This window comes from Accipiter gentilis, chromosome 8, assembly GCF_929443795.1.
Source record: "Accipiter gentilis chromosome 8, bAccGen1.1, whole genome shotgun sequence".
Lineage (NCBI taxonomy): Eukaryota > Metazoa > Chordata > Aves > Accipitriformes > Accipitridae > Astur > Astur gentilis.
In genome coordinates this window covers 20,195,709-20,217,371 of record NC_064887.1, presented here as the reverse complement: position 1 = coordinate 20,217,371, position 21,663 = coordinate 20,195,709, and the positions used below count along the sequence as shown (strand labels likewise).

The following is a 21,663-nucleotide window of genomic DNA, read 5'->3' as shown; positions in this document are numbered from 1 at the left end:
TTTTATGAAGTACAATTTTAGCTACCATTGGCACGCTTCATTTTCTGAGGAAAGAGAGAAACGCAAGGATATTAAATTCCAGCGATTATGATCATATATGTGTTCACTAAATTAATTGCAATACAAACTTAGAAAGCTCAAACTAAAGACTGTACTGTGACTGATACATGACAATCATTACAAATCAGCCATCTCCCCTTGTACAGAAAGCTTTCAGAATCCTCCAATCAAGGAGGCAATCAATGCTGAGTCTTGTAGTAAGCTATAATAACATAAGAATTGCAGTGTGCAACGCAACACCACTTAACTAATGTTCTTCAGGAAGGAGAAAAATGTGATACTATGAGGGAACAGAAAGATAACTGAAAGGACACAACAATCTATCATCTGAAGCTGGAAGCAAAGCTATACCTACCTAATGTCATTATTGGTGCACAGACTGTAATTCAATATACAGGATAGTGAAAAAGTTCTCTATATACTCCAGTGCTAAGTGGGAACTTCTGATATATTTTTAAAAGTTAAACCTATGTTTGATAAGCTCATTGACTCTCCTGGGGTATGATACACATAAGCAGATTTGGGAAGTGGAGAAATCCTTTCAGAATGAAGTCTCCTGGGCTGTACAACAGAGGAGCTATGCTGGCATAGCAGGCTAATTCTGTCCAATGACTAAATCCAGAATTTTCTTTAATCTACTCACCCCCAAGTCAGCAATAAAGGCAGTATGAACAAAGTAATGTAATATCAAAGTACAGAGATGCAGGATATTAAAGAAACTGCCAATTTAATTTTGCTGGTTAACTTTAGTACAGAATGGTTTTTGGTGTATCAAATGACTCCAAAAGAGAAAGCTGTATTACAAGAGGATTAAACATTATAATAACCAAGTCAAACAGAGTACAGTTTACCTTTTCCTCTCTCACAGTTCCTAAGCATGAGTTTCATGACAGCCTAGGGACTACATTTGTTCAACTGAAGCTTTGTTTATTTTACCCGTCTAATTGCCTAACCTTCAAGGCATGCTCACACCAAATATTTTTAAAGAACACTGAATTTGACTACCACTACCTTCACAGAGAAGTTATATATGCCACATCTAATATTAAAAAGTCAGCATTTTTTAACAATTGGTGAGGAAGGGAAATAATTTTTACTAAGAGTTTTAAATAACCGCCTAGTAAAATGAATTTATTTCAGTTACTTAATTAAGAAGTCATGAGCCAAGACTGAATTCAATATGAAAAAAAGATGTTACCATTAATGTACATGCCTCCTTCTAAACAGGTTTTATTGTCACTTAATATTTATGTTGCCTTGGGTTTTTTTTCCAGTTTGGCCACTTCCTCACAAACTGAGGCACTGGAAGAAAACCTAAGTAAATAACGTCTGGTAGTTGCACTTGTGTCTAGCATCATTTGGGAAAAAATAAATCTTATGAGAGAGATGCATAGGAACTGCAAGATTAACTTATGTAATTAAGATATTCTGGGGTAAAATGATTACTCTAAGAGGCTACTTCACAGTTGTGGTGGAACACCTGGAATAAAGGGAAGACAGAGAGCATCACAGTGTCAAACAACAGATTCAGCCTCATAACACTTTGGTTAGGCTAGCCAAAAGCATCTAGGCACAGAAGGAATCAATACAATTTAGTGTCTCTATCTCCATAGTTTCTGTTGTGCTTCAATGACATTTATTACTGCTTAGAATTACTTGCCCTCTAGCAGGATACCATCACTAGTAAATAAACACAGCTGTGTATAGCAGTACCTTACCACTCCTGACAACACATCTGTGGTATTGCTATAGCCACTCACTTTCTGAAAAGTCTTCCATGCATCAAACTAAGCAAAGTGTAGTTTAAATTTTCATTTACACAATCTTATTTAACTCAAGGCATCCCTGAAGATAACAGAAATTAAATGTACAAAAACCTGTAGGTCAAATTCCTTTTTAAGAATTTTAATAATGCTGCAAAACAGTATTTTGAAAAGAGTAGTAAATGCATCACAAGTGTTTCTGTGAGTAAGAAACGGGAAAGCAGCCAGTAATTTGGAGTTAACACCAAAGCGATGTTGACAAGAATTTTCAGTGTAGGAAAGGCTCGAAGCCTCCCTCCCTGGGATGCCTCCCCTGCCTCCCAAGCAGGCATCATTTCCATGCTGGATCCCAGAGCCAATCCACACCCAAAAACTCCCACAAATTTGTTCTTTAGCTAGTGTCTGTTTTTAAAGTATCTGTATGATAAGTGAGGGGATGTGTGTATGACTAATGGGGTAACAAAACAAATTTTGAAAGCAGAGTATCAGAAAACCATACAAAGATTTGCTTCAGGATTTCTAATATCAATGAGAAATTAATACTGTACATGTGATTCCCCTGTAAGAAGTATCTTTTGCTAATTTCAATTTTTATATCAATTTTGCTTATTCATTATTTTTTTCAACAAGGGAAAGGAAGTCCCATTAATGTCAGATGTGGATTTAAATTTTAAACTAGTTCTATCCCAGTGCAACTTTGTTATTTTCAGTTAAGCTACATGTGATTTTATAAAATCACAAGGTGGTTTTAGAATCATAGAATAATTTATAGTAGTTTAAATAAATTAGAGATGCAGAAGGAATTTACCACACTGGGACTTTCATTGGTGTGGAGACTTCAGGAATAAACACAGCTACTTTTAGGTATAAAAGTTGGTTCTTCACTCCATTACACTAGTTTAATGACATTGCTTACTACAGACATTGGTAAAATTATACTAATTCAGTTTCTGTGCATCAAAAAGGGGACTTGGTAACCAATTTTACAACATTATACAAATCCTCTTAATTACAAACACTGTTACACAAATTTTGTCAATATAGCCCTTTTTATGTAAGCTCTGTTTGTAGTCTCTTTGCTTTTTCTGACTTGATGTTCATTGGTGTAATCACCACCTGCAATTCACGTTACAGTTAAGGAAGATGCAGCTGTTTACCAGCTACAAAAATAGGCCAGCAATAATTGGAGAGCACTGCAGAATTGCTCGGTGACAGGAGTAACTTTTGACCAGTGCATGTATCTAATGAATTCTCATACCCTCCATGCCTTGGTGCAGAACATTAGTGCAAACGAGTTAGCTTCTAAAGATTTATGAAGTATCTACATACTGAATTTAATTTTCTATATTTTCCCTCTATCTTCAATAGAGACATTCCATAGATAGAAATGTTTCTTTGCTTAAAAAAAAGCATAATCTTGTGATTATGACACAAGAAGAGAAATTAGTATTAAATCAAGACATTGTACATTCCTGACTTCACCATAGACTTTCAGCATATCCACAGAAGAGCTGGGTGAATACAGTTTCCTCCCTAAGTATAAAATGGGTGCAATACAACCCACAGGCTGTATATAATCTAAATTAACTGATGATTTTAAGGCATTTACAGACACAGACAGAAAATTTTGATGTAAAATTGCCCTCATTTCAAGACTTTTGAAGGGCCTTTTCCTTTTAGAAAATTGGTTGGAACTGAAAAAGATTGAAAGAACGAAGACCTATGTCAGGTACCCACAGTGTATGTTATTGACTTTCACAGCCTGTTTACTAGCACACTAGACAAATATTTTATACTTAACAAAGCTGTTTCACTTACCAAATATATTAATTATAGCACTGCTAAAACACAATGTTTAAAAGGCAGTGGCATTTGTAAGTCTGTGTATGCATTTATAACACAGTATTTGATACAGCAGCTCTGCAAGATAAATACTAAGATATTTATAGAAGCAGGTACCAAGTCAGAGGTTGCTCCCTTAATTTTTGTTTTATCTAATTAAATAGAATTAATTGTATAAATAAATTAATTACCCAATCATATGCATCACTGAGACAAATTAAACAAAGAACTGAAAAGCCAAGTGAAAGGAGAAATATCAGGAGCAATTTCATTTTGGAAAAAGCTCCCAGGGATTTCAAATCTTACACACCCAAGTACATTTTACACCGTCGGGCATGACAATATTGCCGACTTTTATGCTAGCATGGAATGATGAATGTTTTATAGCACTACAGTATTTCAAAACATTAATAAGTATTACAAAATATTACTTACAATCTTGCAAAACTATCAGCGTAAGGAAACTTGTTTGTTACTGTTGTCACACGAGGCATTCCACTTAAATGTCAACAATTATATATGATAGTACAGAAAACATGATGTTGAAATTGCTTTCCTAAGCAAGAAATTATTTTGTAGTCCTCTCTAGGCTAACCAGTTTAGAGATCTGGCAGATCATATGATAAAAATTAATACACGTGTCTCTTTCAAAAAACTGGAGTTTCACAGTTTTAGTTTTGCTTTTCTCCTCACTTTTCCCATAATCAATGTGTGGATTTGTTCTATGGTATAGATATCAAGGAAAGAAAATCTATAGAATCTGCTTGTAATCTGGCAAACTTTCCCAATGGTGAATAACCTTGATTCCACTAAGTTTGCCAGAGTGAAGAAGTCACAGAGCAGAAGTCGTCATCTCCTAACCTAAAGCATGCAGCCAGGCTTGTGCTCTTGCATGTCTCCCGCATATTCCAGAAGGTCATAGTAAGGTCCTGGCCTCCATCAATAGAAATGTCCCATTTATTTCAATATTTAAATAGATTAATCTGACTTCCTTTAGATGCCTATACTAGGAAAACATGGATTTCACCTTAGGAATGAATTTTTTCTCTGCTGACTGTAAAATGAGCAAAGGATGACTAAGTCAGTTTAGAGACATGTACAGAGTCAATACTTAAATTTTGACATTCCACTATGGGAGCCAAATTCTAAATTTCTAGACAAACTGCCAGAGCTCTAAGTCAGCCTAGTGCTTGCCTGCGTATAAGCAACATATATTTGAAATAAGAGGAAAATTTTCTGTCTTAAACGAGCTGTTGAAATACCACTGAAGTGGGCAGGAAATGTGACCAGAATGTCACAGTTAAGTCACTAGCTGCTGAGCAGATTTCCAGCTCAGAGGCATCAGCCCACGTCAGGCAGCATAGGTTTCCTCTCCTCTCCCACAGTGGTTGATGCCTGGAGTCAGGCAGTGCTGAGCTGTTCTCATTCTTTGGCCAAATCTGCACCGAGACTTGGTGAGAGAGGACAAAGAAGAGCAGAGGTGGCAACAGCAGCAGTTCCTCACCTCAGTGCTTCTCCCTTGTCCATCACGCCCTTCCCCTGCCAACCTGATCTAGCTACATTGTCCCCTTGGCATGCTGTCTTTCCCCCCAGCTTTCAAATGTTGCCTTCGACTTCCTTCCCTCAGAATGGCTAGCTTGGTAAAGTTACTCTATTTATTTCCTTTAACCACAAAACACACACACCCCCCCACACCCACACCCCCCCACCGCCCCCCCCCAGGCCTGATCCATGCACAACCTTTTGCTCAGGCTCTGATTCCCACCACTCTGGTAAGCTGGTGGCCTCCTTGTCTCATGCCACAGCATGGAGCAGGATGTCTAGCATCAGTGAACACTGGAATATCTTGCTGGAAATTGGAATAAGGTAACACTGGTCAAGCTGCTTAGTCTGGACAGGGTCTGGAGGGTTCCCCACCTATCTCAAGTATGGTAGGTCATGACAGCAGAGGTGGGAGTGAGAAGGATGGGCCGAAGGGGGTACTGAGATCATCTCCATAAAAACTGGAAACCACCACTGACCTGCTTTCCATCTTTTGTGACTGAACTACAAGGAAATTAACAGGAATTAGAGCCTAAAGGTGATTTAAAGTTTTATATTAGCACCTCTTCTCTTTAAACAAGTGAGTATTGTTTCTCTTTGTAAAGTCCTGTGGAAATCAGCTGTGATCTTACAAGGTCACAATCTTGAAAATCTAGTCACACAAGAGCTATGTTCTACACAAAGTTAAAAGCATGCGAGCTTTTTGGCTGATGTAATGCTGACATACAGCTGCATAGAGACAGCACTGAAATTTGACCAAAGACAAGGCAGGAAAATTAGAAGGTGTATGGCTGGATTTTAATGAAGGTATGCTGATAATTTAAAAATCCGGGGTTTAGGTGCACCTCGGAACACACTGTACGAATTCTAATGCAGACTCCAGTTTAAATGGATATTGTAGTTTGGTCCACATGCGTTTATTCTGCATTGTGAAACAGAACTGATTGCTTGCATCTAAGAGTGTGGTCGCTCATGAAAATTAAAGGCAATTAAATATGAAACTTCCCCGTTAGTCTTCCCCTCCTACTTGTATTTCCTAGGTACAAAACATTGTACAAATCAGCATCAAAATAAAAAGAAGAGTCAGCTTAACACCATAAAAGGCATCCACCCCCCTTAACTACATAATATGTTCTATTACATAACCTGTTTCCCACCTTCCCCGCAGACGAACTGTGAGCCTAAGTGCGAACACAGCTCCCTCTAGAGCTTGAGTATTAGACGAAAACACAGCACGCAAGCCCCCGGCTCCAAAAGCTTGCTTTAGGTGCTTAGAAAGGCAGCACCGTGAGAAACAGCAATATATACACCAGAGGCCAGGCAGCCTGTCGCAGAGGCTGCAGGCTGAGATTCAGAGAACCTTCTGTCAGAGACAGATTCTCTGTTACCTGCGAAAGCGGCGTGCCTTTCCGATGTCAGCTTGTAGGAAGAGGGTTAACGGGCCCCTGATTTATGGGAGAAGTGAGCTACAAACCCCTGAACACTTGAGCCTTACTTGCTGTCTCGTATGACTGGCGGGCCTCAGCGGGGTTCGCGTAGGCGCGTGCACAGAGCGAGCGCACAGAGGGTGCGAGCTAGCCGGACGGTTGTGTCAAACGTTTGGTGTGGCGAGGCAAGTGCCGAGATACTTAGCCCTTCGGAATTTACAGGGCCCAAGTTGATTAACCCAACACCGCTTCCGCAGGACCGGCTGCCCTCCAGAGCAGGCATTTCCCGGCCCGGGTTGTGCTAGCACCCCTCGCCCTTGACAGCCTGCCACGGGTTTGCAGCGGTTGAAGCCCGGTCGTCAAGCGTTGCCCGGTTTCGCCGATACTCCGTCCTACGGCCGGGAAGCGAAGGGCTGGTGCGGGTGTCCGGGGGCACGGAGAAGGCGGCGGGGAGGCACGGGCTGCGGGCGTGCCCAGGTGTCCCTGCACGCCCAGGTGGGCCTGCGCCCGGGGACACGGGGCCGGGGCCGCGGCCCCCCGCGGGACGTGCCGCCCTTGCCCTCAGCGCCCCTTTCCTCACGGCGAAGCCAGTTTCCCTGAAGATCCCCTCCTCCGCTTGCTCAACCCGGCGACGCCTAAGCGCTTCCGCCAGCCCCGCTCCCGTTCGTTGCCCGTGACCCCGTCCGGGCCGGCCACCCGGCCTCCGCCGCTCCCACCGCCTTCCTCGCCGGGCTGCCCCGCGGGCGAGGCGCCGGCAGTCCCCGCCTCTCCTCCCGCAGATATAAGCCGGCGCCTCCCGCCCCGTCGGCAGCTCGCCGGGATCCCGACGGAATCCCGACGGACCGCTCCCGCGAGGATGCTGCGCGCCGTCGCCGCAGGACGGGCTTTGGTGCTGAGCGCCCTGCTGTGGCGCCTGGCCGCCGCCGCCGCCGGTGGGTCGGGGGGCGCTGGCTCGGGCGGAGGGGACAGGCGGCGGGGGCGCGGCCCCGAGGGCGGGGAGACGCCGGACCCCGAGGGCGGGGGGCGGGCGGCGGCGGGCCCCGGCTCCGGCCCGGCCCTGCTTCAGCACCCGGGCGGCGGAGCGCTCGGGCCGCCGAGGGCCGGTTTCCCCTGACGGGGGAACCTTAACAACGCCCGTAGCCGGGTCGGTGCCGGGGAGCGTCTCGGGGGTCGGCAGCTGCGCGCGGCCGCCGACCTAGAGCGGCGAGGAGTGGGCCGCACGGCGTCTTTCCCTCGGCGCCGGTTCCGAGCCCGCCGGAGGGGCGGGGGAGGTGGTCTTTCGGCGGTAGTCAGGCTGCCGCTCGGCGGAACGCCGATTTCCAGAGGGTGCGGGGGCCGCGCGGGGTTTTCTGCTCTGGCTTCCTCCCGGGCAGTTCCCCGAAGCAGCGGCGGCGTCAGCCGGGCGGCGGGCTGCCGGGTGGCCGGGGCCTGCCTTCCGCTTGTGCCCGGGCCTCGGGCCCACCCGGGGGCAGCCCCTCTCAGATGGAGCACGTAGGTCAGGCACCGACCGTCGAAGACTTTGTCCTCCCCAGATAAACGAATGGGGAAACTAGGAGCTAACGCCTTCTGCGGCAGATAGAGCCAAGGATGTTCCAGAGCCATGCCACCCTGGTTCGGTGCTTGGACACCGTCATGAGTATCTTCGAGCTTTTGTAGCTTCTTCAGAGGTCTTGGATCAAAAAGGAAGCCTTAGAGGGAACTCCGAATAAGTTATCTCAGCCACCTAGGAGTTACAAGAGGGAAAATAATTTTCTTCTCATATTTCTCGCTTCTGCCGGGACACATTCCTTTAGTAAGATGAGCATAAGCCCAGAGGGCGGGACTGAGCCTTTTCCCCCAAGAGAGCATTTCCAAGTAGCAGTTAAGAGCAGCAGCTTCGTTTAACTAAACAGCGACTGCAGGGAACCAGGAATTACATACGGTTTCCCCCAAGAGAACATTTCCAAGTAGCAGTTAACAGCGACAGCTTCATTTAACTGAACGGTGACTGCAGGGAACCAGGAATTATGCATGAGATGACTGATGGCACCCTTCTCTTTTCTGTATTTAAAGGCAATCCAGAACTACCAACAGCAGTCAATATAACTTGGTCTTCTATCAATTTTAAAACTATACTACAGTGGCAACCGAAACCATCAGGTTACTTCTATACAGTAGAAATACATGGGTAAGTAGATATCACCAAGGTGTGTCCATTAACGGCAATTGAAGAAGATGCAAGTAGAGTGTGTTTGAATATTTCTGAGACTAAATATAACAGGAAGAGAGCCCAAACATGAGGACTTAGGAAAATTGCTAACACAGCTGTTAATACTTCTTTGTATCCAACTGTAAAAATATCTGATTCAGGCTTCCGGTTTTGCCCACTTCAGAAACAGACAGTTGAGCTTTGGATCAGTATTTCAGTTCTGGGGTTTGGTGCAGGCCAGCTGTACTGGAGATCTAGGCCAGGATACTTTGAGGAAGTTGACACTCAATCTGACATACCATGTATTAGATAGAACTTGAGCTTTTTATGTCTTTCCAGGTGTCTGAACTGAGTCTTTCGTCTTTAGTCTTGGGAGGTGTCTGATAAATATGAGTCTGCATTTTATTCTAATTGGTGAATCACAGTAAATGAATGATGTGTCTTGCTGGGTAATACTAAAAATTACCTTTGTTCGTCTACCTCTGTTGAGACTTCCTCTGTCATCATGTTTTATGTAAGCTATGAAATACAGTGGACATAAAAAGTAACCAGCTTATGTGAAGTGTCTAACACCTCTTTCAATACTACACAAAAACTTCCATGAAGTTCAGTAATAAATCTGTGCTGTTCTTAGCTCCCATATTAATTCATAGACCGTTATTAACCATGCCCCAAAGGGAAACTGCGTCATAACTCTCCTACATATTAATGAAAATATGGTACTATAGTCTCCTCTGTCTGTAAAAGTGGCATAGAAATGAGAGCTTTCTCATGACTAATGATGAAATACCAGTGCAATGGCCTGATGTGCTCTTTTATTTTTTTAAGGGAGTGATTAAATTAATAAACTTAAAAGCACACACTTAGCAGAATGAATTTTGTGGAATTTATGAATCTGGAGTTTCTTTCCAGCCATTTGTGCTTGTAAAAAATTTAAGTTTGTTTGCCCAAGATTTGGTATAGAATCAGGTGTAGTTCTGATACAGAGGCACTTCTTTAGATGAGTTGCTCTTATGGATGAAGTGTGCTTAAATGTTTGCTTTCTCATCTGTGTAAATTTAGAGAGTATATTTGTTTGATCACAAAGATCAAATCTCCTCTGTCTCTTTTCAAGGCATCTCTAGAACACTGTCACTAACTGGTCTGTGACATCATAAGAAATCTGGTGAAGCGAGAAGGGATTTCAGGAGACTCAAAACTTGACTGACTTTGAGGAAAACTCATTTGTTAATTTCTAAACAGTTGGCACTCTTGCTCTTTCAGCTGAGATCATACAGTTTTTCTTTTCCTTAGTTCACCAGCAAAAGCAGGGAAAAGGATTGAAGTAGTAATACCTAATCTGTTTTTTCATTCATCTTATTAGGAAGTAAAATAGGGAACTAACACCTTTTTCCTGGTTTCATTATTATTTCTCAAGTAAATGGACCTGCTTTCTATAATTTAAAAATCAAGAGAAGTGCATAGGTCATGTTTTTGTCAATATTTTTAAATTGTAATTCTGCAATGAAAATTGCTGCTACTGCCTGGTTCTTGGTGACATTTGCACCTGCATAGATGCAAACACAGGTGACATACATAAGGAGACATCATTGTCACATTAAACAGTTAATATTGGTGTCAACAGAGCTTCCTAGGACAACTGAGGTTTCTTAAGGCGATAGTTTTCAGATGCATCAAGGATAACACTTTCAAAGTGATTTATGCATCTTATATTTAAAAAAAATATAAGTCAACTGCAGAAAAATCCAAAATCAGAACTACTTATGGTTTCTATTCAATTCATATAAAAGATTGAATTTTTAATTTATATATGTATCCAATAACATATTTCTGTAATTATTATGGCTCATATTTGATTTACCTGATTCTACTTTGAATTGTGAAATATTGTGAATAGCTGTACAGGATAGTGGGTTTTGAGGTTTTTTCTTCTTTTCAGCCTAGTACACCTGCAAGACTGTTCCACTGGATGAGGGAAATCTATAGAGTTTGAGTGGAAAAAATGTTTTTTAACATATCTAAATAGGTAAAAGTCTGTTTGGAAAGTGTTGACGCTTCTTTCTTGCTCTTTTCAGGCAGACATCTGACACTAAAAAAAAATGTATTTTGACAACAGAAACAGAGTGTGATGTTACTGATGTGCTCAGGAATGTAAAAGAGACCTACACAGCACACATACTGTCTGTAACATCCTTGGGGATGGATAACTTTGAAGAACCACCTTTTGCAGTCTCTGAAAAATTTACACCTTATAGTCAGAGTAAGTTGGATTGCCAATTAAATCTTATCATAAACTTCCTTTCAAGATTACTTCCGTTGACTTGAACAGGGTTTAATTGGGCCTAAAGGTTTTTCCTATAGATTCTTACAGTAGCCATACTGATATCTGAGAAGACGACATTCAGGCATAAAGCTTTCCCTGTTGTAGGGGAGTGTGTAACATTTTAGTTACCATTTTTTCTTGCTGCATAGAGTAGGCCATTTTATTAATGTTGTGTATTAGATGAAGATATTTGTTAATAATCCAGAATTTCACTGTATTACTTTGGCTCTTTAAACTTATAACAGATTTGAGGAGGAAAGAGAGTAGAGGGAGGAAGAAAAAAAGAACATGTTCTGTAGAAAAGATTATGCTAGTTTTTTAATTCTAAAAATGCTTGTTTAGCTGTTCTCGGAAAACCGGAGGTACAGAATCACACGCAGAAAGGTTCCAAACTGAATGTTGTGTTCCAAGATCCACTTACACCATATACATTTCCTAATGGAAGCTTTCAAAGTATTCGAGATATTTTCCAACATGACCTGGAATACAAACTCTATTACTGGAAAGATCAAAGTTCTGGAAGGGTAAGGTCTAACTACTTTCTACGTATTCTGTAGCTGTATTATAGCTACACAATTTCTGTGCTACCTTAAGAACCAACACTTTTGCAGAGAACACTTTCTTGAAATATTTTTTTTTTGCTTTACAGAAAGATGCAACAACAGAAAGCCATCAATTTGAAATAAGCATTGACAGCACAAAGAACTATTGCTTCTACATACAGGGAATCATTCCCTCCCGCAGAGAAAACCGTAACGGTCAAGAAAGCACGGTGCTTTGTACCAGCATAGGAAGAAATATCTTAGATGGTAGGTATCTGGTGAAGTCTGTCTGTCATTAAGTCTTTAGCATTCTAACAAAAAGATGCTTCAATTCTGAGTATATTTTTATACCTCTTTAAATTGTGATGCCTAAGTTATAAAATATGCTAGTTACTGTGTAAGTGAGAGGGCACAGACTGAACATGGAAACTCAGGGGAAGAACTCACAGTCCACCATCTTTAGCTAGTTGGGGTTGGTTTTAGGGTTTTGATAAACTGTTTTGATTAGTTTTAAATTGTCTGAGTTGATGGCTGGTTACTGAGGTTTCAGATCTCAACATTAGTCTTCAGCTTCTTTTTTTTGTTTTCTGATTGTTTTCCTCGGATCCTTCCAATAACAGGTCCCGTAGTAAGTGCTTGAAGGATTAGTTCTAAAACATAGGAGTGCTGGAAACCTACATTAACAGGCATTTCCATTGACTTGTAGTCTGAACTGGACTTCAGTTACTAACTCAAAAGCAGATGATGAGACTAAGACTTTCTTTACTGTTACATTACAAGGTCAGAGGCTGGCAGATTAACTTCTTTACTGGTAAATAAGTTAGTGAGTGGTTGGTGAATCAGCCAGTCTAATTCCAGACAAACAATCTGGATAACACTTTATTCAATATAAAGTCATCAATATTTATTAAATAATATCACATTGCTGTACTGTATCTTCCTTCCCCACCAGATAAGAATATTTGCACTCCAAGTAGAAAAGCTCTTCTAAAATTGGCAAATTAACTCTCTCAAATTAACTTTCTTATCTAGGTATATATTTTTGTTTATCACAATAGTTGAATTCTAGTAAATTACAACTTGAATAGAAATCTTTTCTGTTTTTTTCTAGCACCTAACCTAGAATGAATGTCCCCTTGGGCTTAGTTTCACAGAAATAATTCAGGAGTAGGGGGAACAGTTTAACTTATTCTTGTGGTGGTAGTATGGTGTTTTAGTGCACTAACTAAACTAGATTAAAACCTAGTGTGAACCAGGTGAAATAAAGCTTTACCTCAGTCCAACAAATTCACATTAAAATGAATTCAGTTCACACTGAAGTGGTCACTCCATGTCTGTGATACTGAAAAATACAGAAAGCATTTTTAAGTTCAGTGAAGTGGGTTCTAAAAGTTTGCAGCACTGTGATATTACGGCTTCTGATAACTGAATCTTGGATTTTTTTTCCTCCCCTACAGAATATGGAGCAGAAGTCTTTATCATCATAGCAGTGATAGTGATTGCAGTCATCACTCTTGCTGTTGTCCTATCAGTGATCCTGTGTAAACGCAAGAAAACAAAAGCTGCAAGAGAAAAGGAACCACTTAACAGCATCTAAGGAAAAACTATCGTGGACACTAGTGACAGATACAAAGCAAAAAAAAAAACAAAACCAAAAACCAACAAATGAAAACAAAAAACATAAATTGGGTAATTGAGTGGAGCCTTTTAGGCTCTCTGATACAGGAATTTTGAAGGCCAAACTTCATATGGATTCAAAAATCCATTAGACAATCACAGATGAAAATCCAGATATCAGGAAGCCCCTGTGTCACTAGTGGCCGGAGGCTGGAAGAGTATTCTGGTGGTCTGTTACAATAGCCTAACCCTACTCATATACTCTCCCAAGCTCCTTCTATTGTCTTGTCTGAAACAGGACTCTGAACTAGATGGACCTTTGACTTGACCAGGTACAGACTTTCTGAAAGTATGGCTTTACTGAGCCAGAAGATTTATGGTACTTGTGAGGGGAAAAAAAACACTACTTTTGAAAAATATATGTCCTTTACCTAACTAAAAGGAACTTTTTTCTGTTTCTATGAAACAAAACCTGTATTTATCTGACTTTCTTTTAACATTATTAACTAGTGAAATGATCTAGTAGTTCAGATGTGACAAAGATGCTACTACTATGTCTGCACTTATTGGATAAAATTAACTTGGTCTATTTATCTTTGGATGTAGACAATCAAAGGTAAACAAACTAAAACTATTGTACTGGCAACTTGTAAGGAACATTCTTGAAGTAGGTAGCTGCTATCCATCTGGAAAGCATATCCAGATTACACTACACCTAGAATTATACAGACAGGGTAGTCTGATGGTTCCAAGCAAGTGTTAGAACAAATAATTTGCAGTTTTTGAGTCAGTAGTAACTCACTTCATGCAAGCACTGCATAGGTAGCAGTATTTACTGCATTTTGAATGTTATTTTTAATTAAACAGTTGGTGAATGAATAGTTTCTGTGGTAGAGGTACAAATCATCTTGGTGATGGGATTTGGAGGTACCTGTTGCTTTGACTATTTTAATATTTATTTTATAAATGAGAATCTAATTTTTATACTGGTGATATCTGTATTTATGATGGTAATTTATACTTTTCTAGTGAAATAAAGGTGACTGGGAAACTAAAACTTTCTTTTCCTTTTTTTAAAAGAAACATAACATTCATTCCAGAACTGAAGTTAAAAATGCATGTAGGGAACTTACCTGGTGACAGCAGTGTAGGCAAGCTGCCAGAAGTCTAACCAGGACCCTGCAAAATAGACTAGCAGGGCACCTACTATCTGTAAGGATAAAAATATGAGAAGCCACGGTTCATGAACTGATGAAAGGTTCTGAAGAGTCCCAAGCTGCTTTTCAGCTGCCTGCCTATGTGAGCAATTATTCAGTGTTTGCAGTCACAGCTTCTCATTCTAACAAAAAGCATACTAGACATCTCTTTGGAGGTATCACATAGGGATTCCCACAGTGGTACCTGTACCGCTTGTGGTACTGATGTTCATTCAAGGCGCTGTGAGAACTGCTGCAACTAATGTTGGTATATACTGCTGCTGCTAACGATGGTGATAGGTGCACACTCACACAAAAATAATCAAGGGAATAGAAAAAAAAAAAAAGTGTCTTGTAGTTGGCACTAATTGGCTGTATATCTCAAAGCTTTAAAAGAAGATTTCTGTTGCATTTATGAGAAGGAATAACATCGGATAAAATTAATATCACAATCTACCAATTTTTACAGAATAGTATTTTGTTTTTTTCATCTCTACTGTATTACAGATACCATCTTTCTTTGGATTAAGAGTCCTGTGAATGTGTGAGTGTGATTTATGGGGGTTTTCTTTCTTCTTTGATTCCTCTTTTTGCAGGGGGAAGAAAACAAACACCAGCACCCTACCACCCCGCATAAAAACCCTGTTTACTTAATATTGTGCAATAAATGTTTAATGCGTTTTTCTGCTGATGCATAAGCCTTGTATGGAGGAGGACTCTTACAACAGCAATCAAAAATATGAGAGAGCTTGTGGGAGTAAATTTAAAAACTTTCCAAAGTTGTCATCATTACTTCCCTTCCCTGTGCTGTTCTGCTTCCTCAGCTTCATGCAGTGCCAAGCTCAGAAAAGGGAAGAGCCCCTAGGAAAAGGAAAGCCTGTAGGATTACAGCATAGCATTTATTAAACTAGACCATGCAGTTGATTTTCATAAGCTACATAGAATGCTGTTATAAATCATCCTTCATTACTTAAGAGATTTTTGGGTTGTTCTGAATATGTAGGTTGTTTTTATTAAAAGAACGAACGAACGAACACCCATAGAAATCCAAACAACTGCCTTGAACGGCATAAGAGCGACCCGCCACTGCACAAATTCTGGAAACCTGAAGCGCTTCTGTTCCCTAGCTGCAGTACGTTATTATCCAACAATGCTGAGTAACCAGAGTTCACGGTGCTCACAGATCCTATTTCAAAGGGATTTTTTGCTGTTTGTGGAGACAGTTGAGAAAGGGGCTTTTTATTGCAAACTTCTGGAAGTATGATCCCTTGGGCCACTGTAGTGAGCCCACGCAAAATGTTTTATGCAGAGATTTAACTTTCTCAGAGTATCAGGGTGGGCAAAAGGAATTGTTGAATAAAGGTATTGTCACTAGGAAGAAAGACAGATCCTATCTACAACACACAAGTGGCCACTTCAGCATTGCACCCATTTAAGATGGAGCCAGCCACCCAGGGAATCAGTGTGAGAAAGGGAAGGCTTTTCCTACATACCTAAACTCCCTGGCTTATCTTTTGAGCAGGTTTCTGTAAGCAGGGGTGTTCCTACTGATGCTCCTGATTCCCCTGTTCTGCTTTGCTCCTGGTCACGTGTTGCAGAAAAAGGTATCCAACTAATTCAAGCAGAGAAAAAACATTTGCACAGTTCCCTGACGTGGTACTTGTGTTCTTGCCTTAGGCAAATGAATGTGTAACATTGCATACTGTAATAAGCCACTTTCATAGTACTGCTTTAAAACCACATTCCTCTTGACATGAGTGAGAATAAAGGCTAATGTTGTTATGCTACTTTTCTGCCAGCCCTAACAGCATTGTGAACACTAAAATTACTGCCATTACTTAAAATGAACAACTGTACAGGACTTCATAAAGGTGTATGTGATATATATGGCAGCAAATAGCTTAGCTAATCCATTTCCAGCAGACTCAGCTTTCCACTGTGAGAAGGCTGCTGCTGAAAGGCACGTAATGATAAGAATGTGATTATAAGCTTAATTTGGATCACTAGTTATGTGGCAACTCAGGACAAAGAGTTTCTGCATTGAGTGAGTGAGTTGTGACAGTTGTGACAGATCACCTTTGTGGTTCAGTTTTGTAATGCAGATTATTCTGCACATTGGTAGTGATTGCTACACAATTTCAGAACCTTGTAATAGACAGGAATGAGTGGCCTTTTGGCAGTGCCAGGCCCAAGAGTCACTTGAATAGTCTTCTAATAACGCAGTATTTATCCACGTACAAATAACTACGCTTTCTATAGTCTATGTTTCTCACTGAGTGAGAGACAAGACCTGGTTTTCCTGTTTGAGAAAGACAGGGAAAAAAACCCAAAAAACCAACGTGCTAGACAGGACAGAAGCAGGAACTGGCCAGCTGAAAAATCTTTCCGCAGCCATTACTAGGGATGGTGTTATTCACCATGGCAGATGCTCTCTCACACAGTACGCCCACTCCCTTAACAAAGAGAAACTGTCACAGAAAGCTCTGCCCTTCCCTTATTTGCTGGGGTGTGTCCTCCAGCGCTCTACAGCAGGACACTTAAAAAAGCTCAGGGCATAGTGATCAGGGAAAATGCTCTGCAGGTCTCCTCTTCCTTCCACCTTAAGATGAGAAATCTTCCCACTGGTGAGATCCTTCTGCTTCTTCCGGCACAGGCTCTCATTGAGCCCATATAGCCCATTTCAGCATCCCCCAAAAGCACCCAGAAGGAATGTCTTTCCCTGTAATTCCTCAGCCTCTATCTGAATTAGGCAAGTCCATAGGAAGATTTGCTTCAGGTGTAAGTTCTTCCAGTAAAACCTGCCAGTACCTGGGAGTAGAGACGCAGACACCTTGACTGCCTCCAGGGCTTTTACACCCAAGTCCTGTCTCCTATGCCCAATTGCAGTGATTGTGCCTGTCTCTCATCTCGTCAAAATTTGTGCCCTATTAGTGACACAGTTCAGTGATTTGCTCCCGCAAGAAGCTCACAACATTTCTGTTCCTTACTTCCCCTGGCTCCTTTGTTGACGATTCCATTCCTCTCCCCCATCCCCTACTCATTTCCATTACCTGTTTTTCCCCAGAGATTAACCCACCCACTCATTTCTGCAAACAGCTAGTTAGGATGTTATTTAAATTAAAATATAGCACCTGAATTAATCAACAATCAAGAATATATTAATAGCATGGCAGCATGTTTTTACTCTCTACAGCTTCCCTTGGTCACCATAATTGGATCAATAGCTTCCACAATGTTTGCCAGCACTGCTCTGAGTGCCTTTCTCAGTGCACCTAATTACCTTTAAATATTAATGGTTTTAGTGGCTTAACTAGCAATGAAGTTATTAATCTGAACTCAAAGAATATTCACAGTTCCAGATCTCAGTTATCCTCACTGATGCATTTTCTTCTGTTTTCATTTCCAAATTTTCTACCTTATTACTTCAAAAAATATTTCAATAGCAAAGTACTCAGACATTGTTATATTCACAAAACTATTTCATCAAGAGGTTTAATTAAAAACCTCCTTCCTCTGAACAGAGAAATATTTTCCCATGAGATCACAATTTTTTAATTAGTTCTTCAGTAATCACATAATTAAAGAGCTAGTGTAATGAAAGAGTTAGAATGACAAGTGAGATTTTCAAACCTACTCCAATAAAAAGTACTCATTATCCCAGGGAAAAAGGTGTTGTGCTGTTGGTTTTTTTTTTAAAGAGAGTGCATCCTTGATTAACACAGGTTCTCCCTCTGCTGCCTTCATAATTTACTATCCATTCATACCAAATACGTACATCTCCACAAAAGTGATACTCAGTCTGATTTCCCATCTTTCCACTTTATTCATTACATGATCATTTGCTTCCATAAAGCATCAAGGGTGCAACCATACCATCATATGTCACCACTGCAGCCGTCACTATAGTAGTGGAACTGTGAGCACCACAGATCTGTTCCTTCTTTGCTCTTCACACTGCTATATCAGAACAGTAGAACTGCATAGACAACTTACACTGTGAACCATCCTTACGATATTAATTCTGCAACTCCTGCTCTGGTATTATGTTTTGTGTGCCCAGAAAAAGTGACCCCAAGTGGCAAAGAAAGGTATAATCAGTATGTTAACAATCCAAATTTTCCTAAATGGCTAGTACACTGATACCCAGTGAGAATCCAGATTTCACCAAAATTTGAAGGAAAAGGGCACGTGAAACTTGTTAGATTTTCTCTTTCCTAATAACAAAGAGCAACAGATGGTCTAAACAGTTCAACAAGATCTGATAGGAAGGGCAGGAGCAGCTCTCTCCCCCTGAATGCCCCCCCGCCTTCCATTCAGTCCGTGCTTCCCTCTGCCAGTTTCTCCGGGGATCTTAGGTTATAACATACCCTGTTTTGTCCAGTTTTCAAGCACTACTGGCAACAGGGCAACAGGGCCCCAGTTAACAATCCAGCACGTAGCAACAAGTAGTTATTTACCCTTTGTTTGCATGATGGCGTTAAAACCTGCACAAAACCATACTCCCTTCCCCTGACAAAAGTTCTCCTTTAGTCTCAGAAAACTCAGGAGTAGCTCAGAATTAGGAGATTTGCACATTGAATGTTAAGCTTCTTACCAGACTTTCTTCCCTCGGTATGCTTCAAACAGAACAGATTACTCCCGCTGCCCTTTTAACTCTTAGAGGAATAGACCGAGAACCTCCAAGAACGGACTGAAATCTTCTAGGAGCATTGGAAAATGTGTTACTACTACACGTGTCATAAATCAAGCTGCAAAAGCCCTGAAACTTATGTTGAAGTACAAGATGTGCTTGGAACGTGCTACTTGTCCAGCAGCAAAGAAAAGAAAGGCATGGGTAGGAATAGCTGGAATACAGCCACATTTGTAACCCAGGCAATTTTGGGCTTTATGTGCTGAGTTCTGCTGAGCTCGTCTCTAAAAAGCAACCCCCAAAAAGTCTTTTCAGGGAATGACCTTCCACTCTAGAGACAGTGACGTGCACAAGAAGTCAGAACAGGTCCCAGCTGAGGGGCTGATCTTCTGCACCGAGTCTCTCAAGCAGGTCACTACACTATATAACAACCTCAGGGACAATAAAATACGTGGTGTAACACAGGAACTACTACTGTCTGTCAGACCCACCTGCTCAAGTACCTTCTACCCGCATGATGCACCCCAGTGCCTCAGAGGAAGTTTACAGAGGTAACAACCTAAGCACGAAGAGATCTTTGTAAGCATTGAAGCACTAACCTCAAGCAGCTTTTCCAAAATTTTCTACATAGGACTATTATAAATACAACTATTCTATTTTTTTAAAAAATATATTTTAATTTTCTTAATTATCTAGTTAGCATTTGTGGGTTAAAAAAGAATGTCAATGTCTAGATTTGACCTTGGCCCTTATATTCCCTACTAAGCTCCAAAAAAATTTGCTAATAATTCCTGGGTTTCCAGAAGTCCCATTGCAATATGTAAGATTGCATCTGAGTTTTAAGAAGTCTCCAGCACACATGCCTTTTTAACCATTATTTTCTCCAATACATCAGCTTATCAGGCCCTCTATAGATACTTCATTATCTTTCAGTGTTTTACTAAACCTGCCACATTAGCAGCTTCTGACAGAGCTGGTTTTAGCTCTGTTGCTTTTGTACCTGTAATACATTCCTGCAGTAGAAATACCACAATAAAGTAAATAAAGGCTAGCTTATTTTGGGGGGCATCTTCATACTACTTACCTTGTCATGATTCACAATAATTAAAATTAGTCAAATGGCTTTTAGCACTTTCTTGCACTATACTGCTCAGTCTAAGGAAGTGAAGGGTATATTTGGTTACCTAGAAGAATGTCTCTTCAGTTGCATACATGGAGTGTCTTTTTCCAGAGCAGTATTCCCCAAACTTTCTGTAACCAAGCTTAAAAAAATTAGCTTTGATTTCTGCCAAACTCTAAAGTTATTTTAATGCAGAAAACTTGCTCAGCGATGTAGGTGGAGTTCCCTATTTCTACCCAAGTAAGCCAATCTCAGCAGTCTTAGTTTTGTCTAGACAGTATTGACCTCATTTTTCCAGTTCTGTTCTATTTTGGTGCGGCATCATGTGTGGATGCCCCTTGTTTCCCAGAATGAGGGACGGGTGGGGAATAAGGATGTTGGTTTGTGGACAAGCAGAGTGGGGAACAGGGCTAGGCACTGCAGTGCAAGAGCTCCTATTGCCAGTAAAAGCAATTGTATTGAATCTTTATTGTTCAGACTTGCCAAAGGTCACCAAGAGTGAGGTTTCTAACCAGTGTGAGAGAGTGAGTGATTGTTAAGCCTGGTTTGTGAAAGATATTCCACAGAAGTGCAGTGTCCAAGTTCCCCTTCTCTCCCATGTTAAAATGACAGCTGGATGATTATTCTTGCACTGTTGCATTCATTGCAGGATTACTGGCAAAATGTCTTTAGTTTCCAAAGTCAGTCCCCATAGGCTTTCACCAGATGTTTAGGCATATTATTTCTATTTAAAACCTGTGTCATATTTTTCAAATTACTCCCTTAAGACAGCTTCTGTCTGTGAAGTTCCAGGCTGCTTGTCATCTGGCTCTACTTTTGTATACAAGGAAAGAAAATGATGCAGCAGTTGAAAGATGGCTGAGCAACTTCGAAGATAACATTTTTCTAAGGTTTTAACATAAAAGACAAATTGCTTTCACAGTAACCTAGTTTGGCTATATTTCTGTTTTGAAATGAAACCAGTTTCGTCTTATGTTTGAATGGGTTTGTTGTTTGTTTTGTTGAAAAACAAACATATTACAGGAACCTGTAATGTGCACAGCCATTCTAAACTTCCAGGTGAATTTTAAGGCATCATTAATAAAAATCTGACTATATTCAGAGCACCAGGAAGAGCCTAGAACCACAACATGTGAAGGGAAAACCAACTAACCAACCTCCTCCCAAAACAGATGCACATCACCAATTCATAATACCAAGAAACCTCTTTCCATGCTCATGAAAGGGACTGGCACAAACCAACTGGTATATACACCTAATAAAGAAGCAAATACATTATACATAGAAATAGGTGTTTTGAACAGCAGCTTTATAAGCAGAAATTTGAACTTGCACACAGTTGATTTTCTTCTTGACAGACAAAAGGTGCAGTTTATTTTTTCTATAAAACCAAGGTAACCTTTTCCCCCCTAC

General features: G+C 40.8%; 1 protein-coding gene across 1 annotated transcript; it reads left to right on the top strand.

Annotated features, from left to right (window-relative positions):
* Positions 1-7,457: 7,457 nt before the first annotated feature.
* F3 (coagulation factor III, tissue factor) lies at positions 7,458-14,361 on the top strand. The gene is made up of 6 exons (XM_049807329.1): positions 7,458-7,566; positions 8,687-8,801; positions 10,898-11,082; positions 11,488-11,669; positions 11,795-11,954; positions 13,145-14,361. The coding sequence occupies exons 1-6, from the start codon at positions 7,491-7,493 to the stop codon at positions 13,282-13,284; spliced, it is 858 nt and encodes a 285-aa protein (XP_049663286.1). The 5' UTR covers positions 7,458-7,490; the 3' UTR covers positions 13,285-14,361.
* Positions 14,362-21,663: the final 7,302 nt, after the last annotated feature.

What these genes read in the sequence shown, in the direction of transcription:
- F3 (XM_049807329.1), top strand. Translation starts at nt 7,491, where the DNA reads ATGCTGCGCGCCGTCGCCGCAGGACGGGCTTTGGTGCTGAGCGCCCTG. An exon ending in TATACAGTAGAAATACATGG is followed by an intron (nt 8,802 to 10,897) that starts GTAAGTAGATAT and finishes TGCTCTTTTCAG; the next exon opens with GCAGACATCTGACACTAAAA. An exon ending in AGGAAGAAATATCTTAGATG is followed by an intron (nt 11,955 to 13,144) that starts GTAGGTATCTGG and finishes CCTCCCCTACAG; the next exon opens with AATATGGAGCAGAAGTCTTT.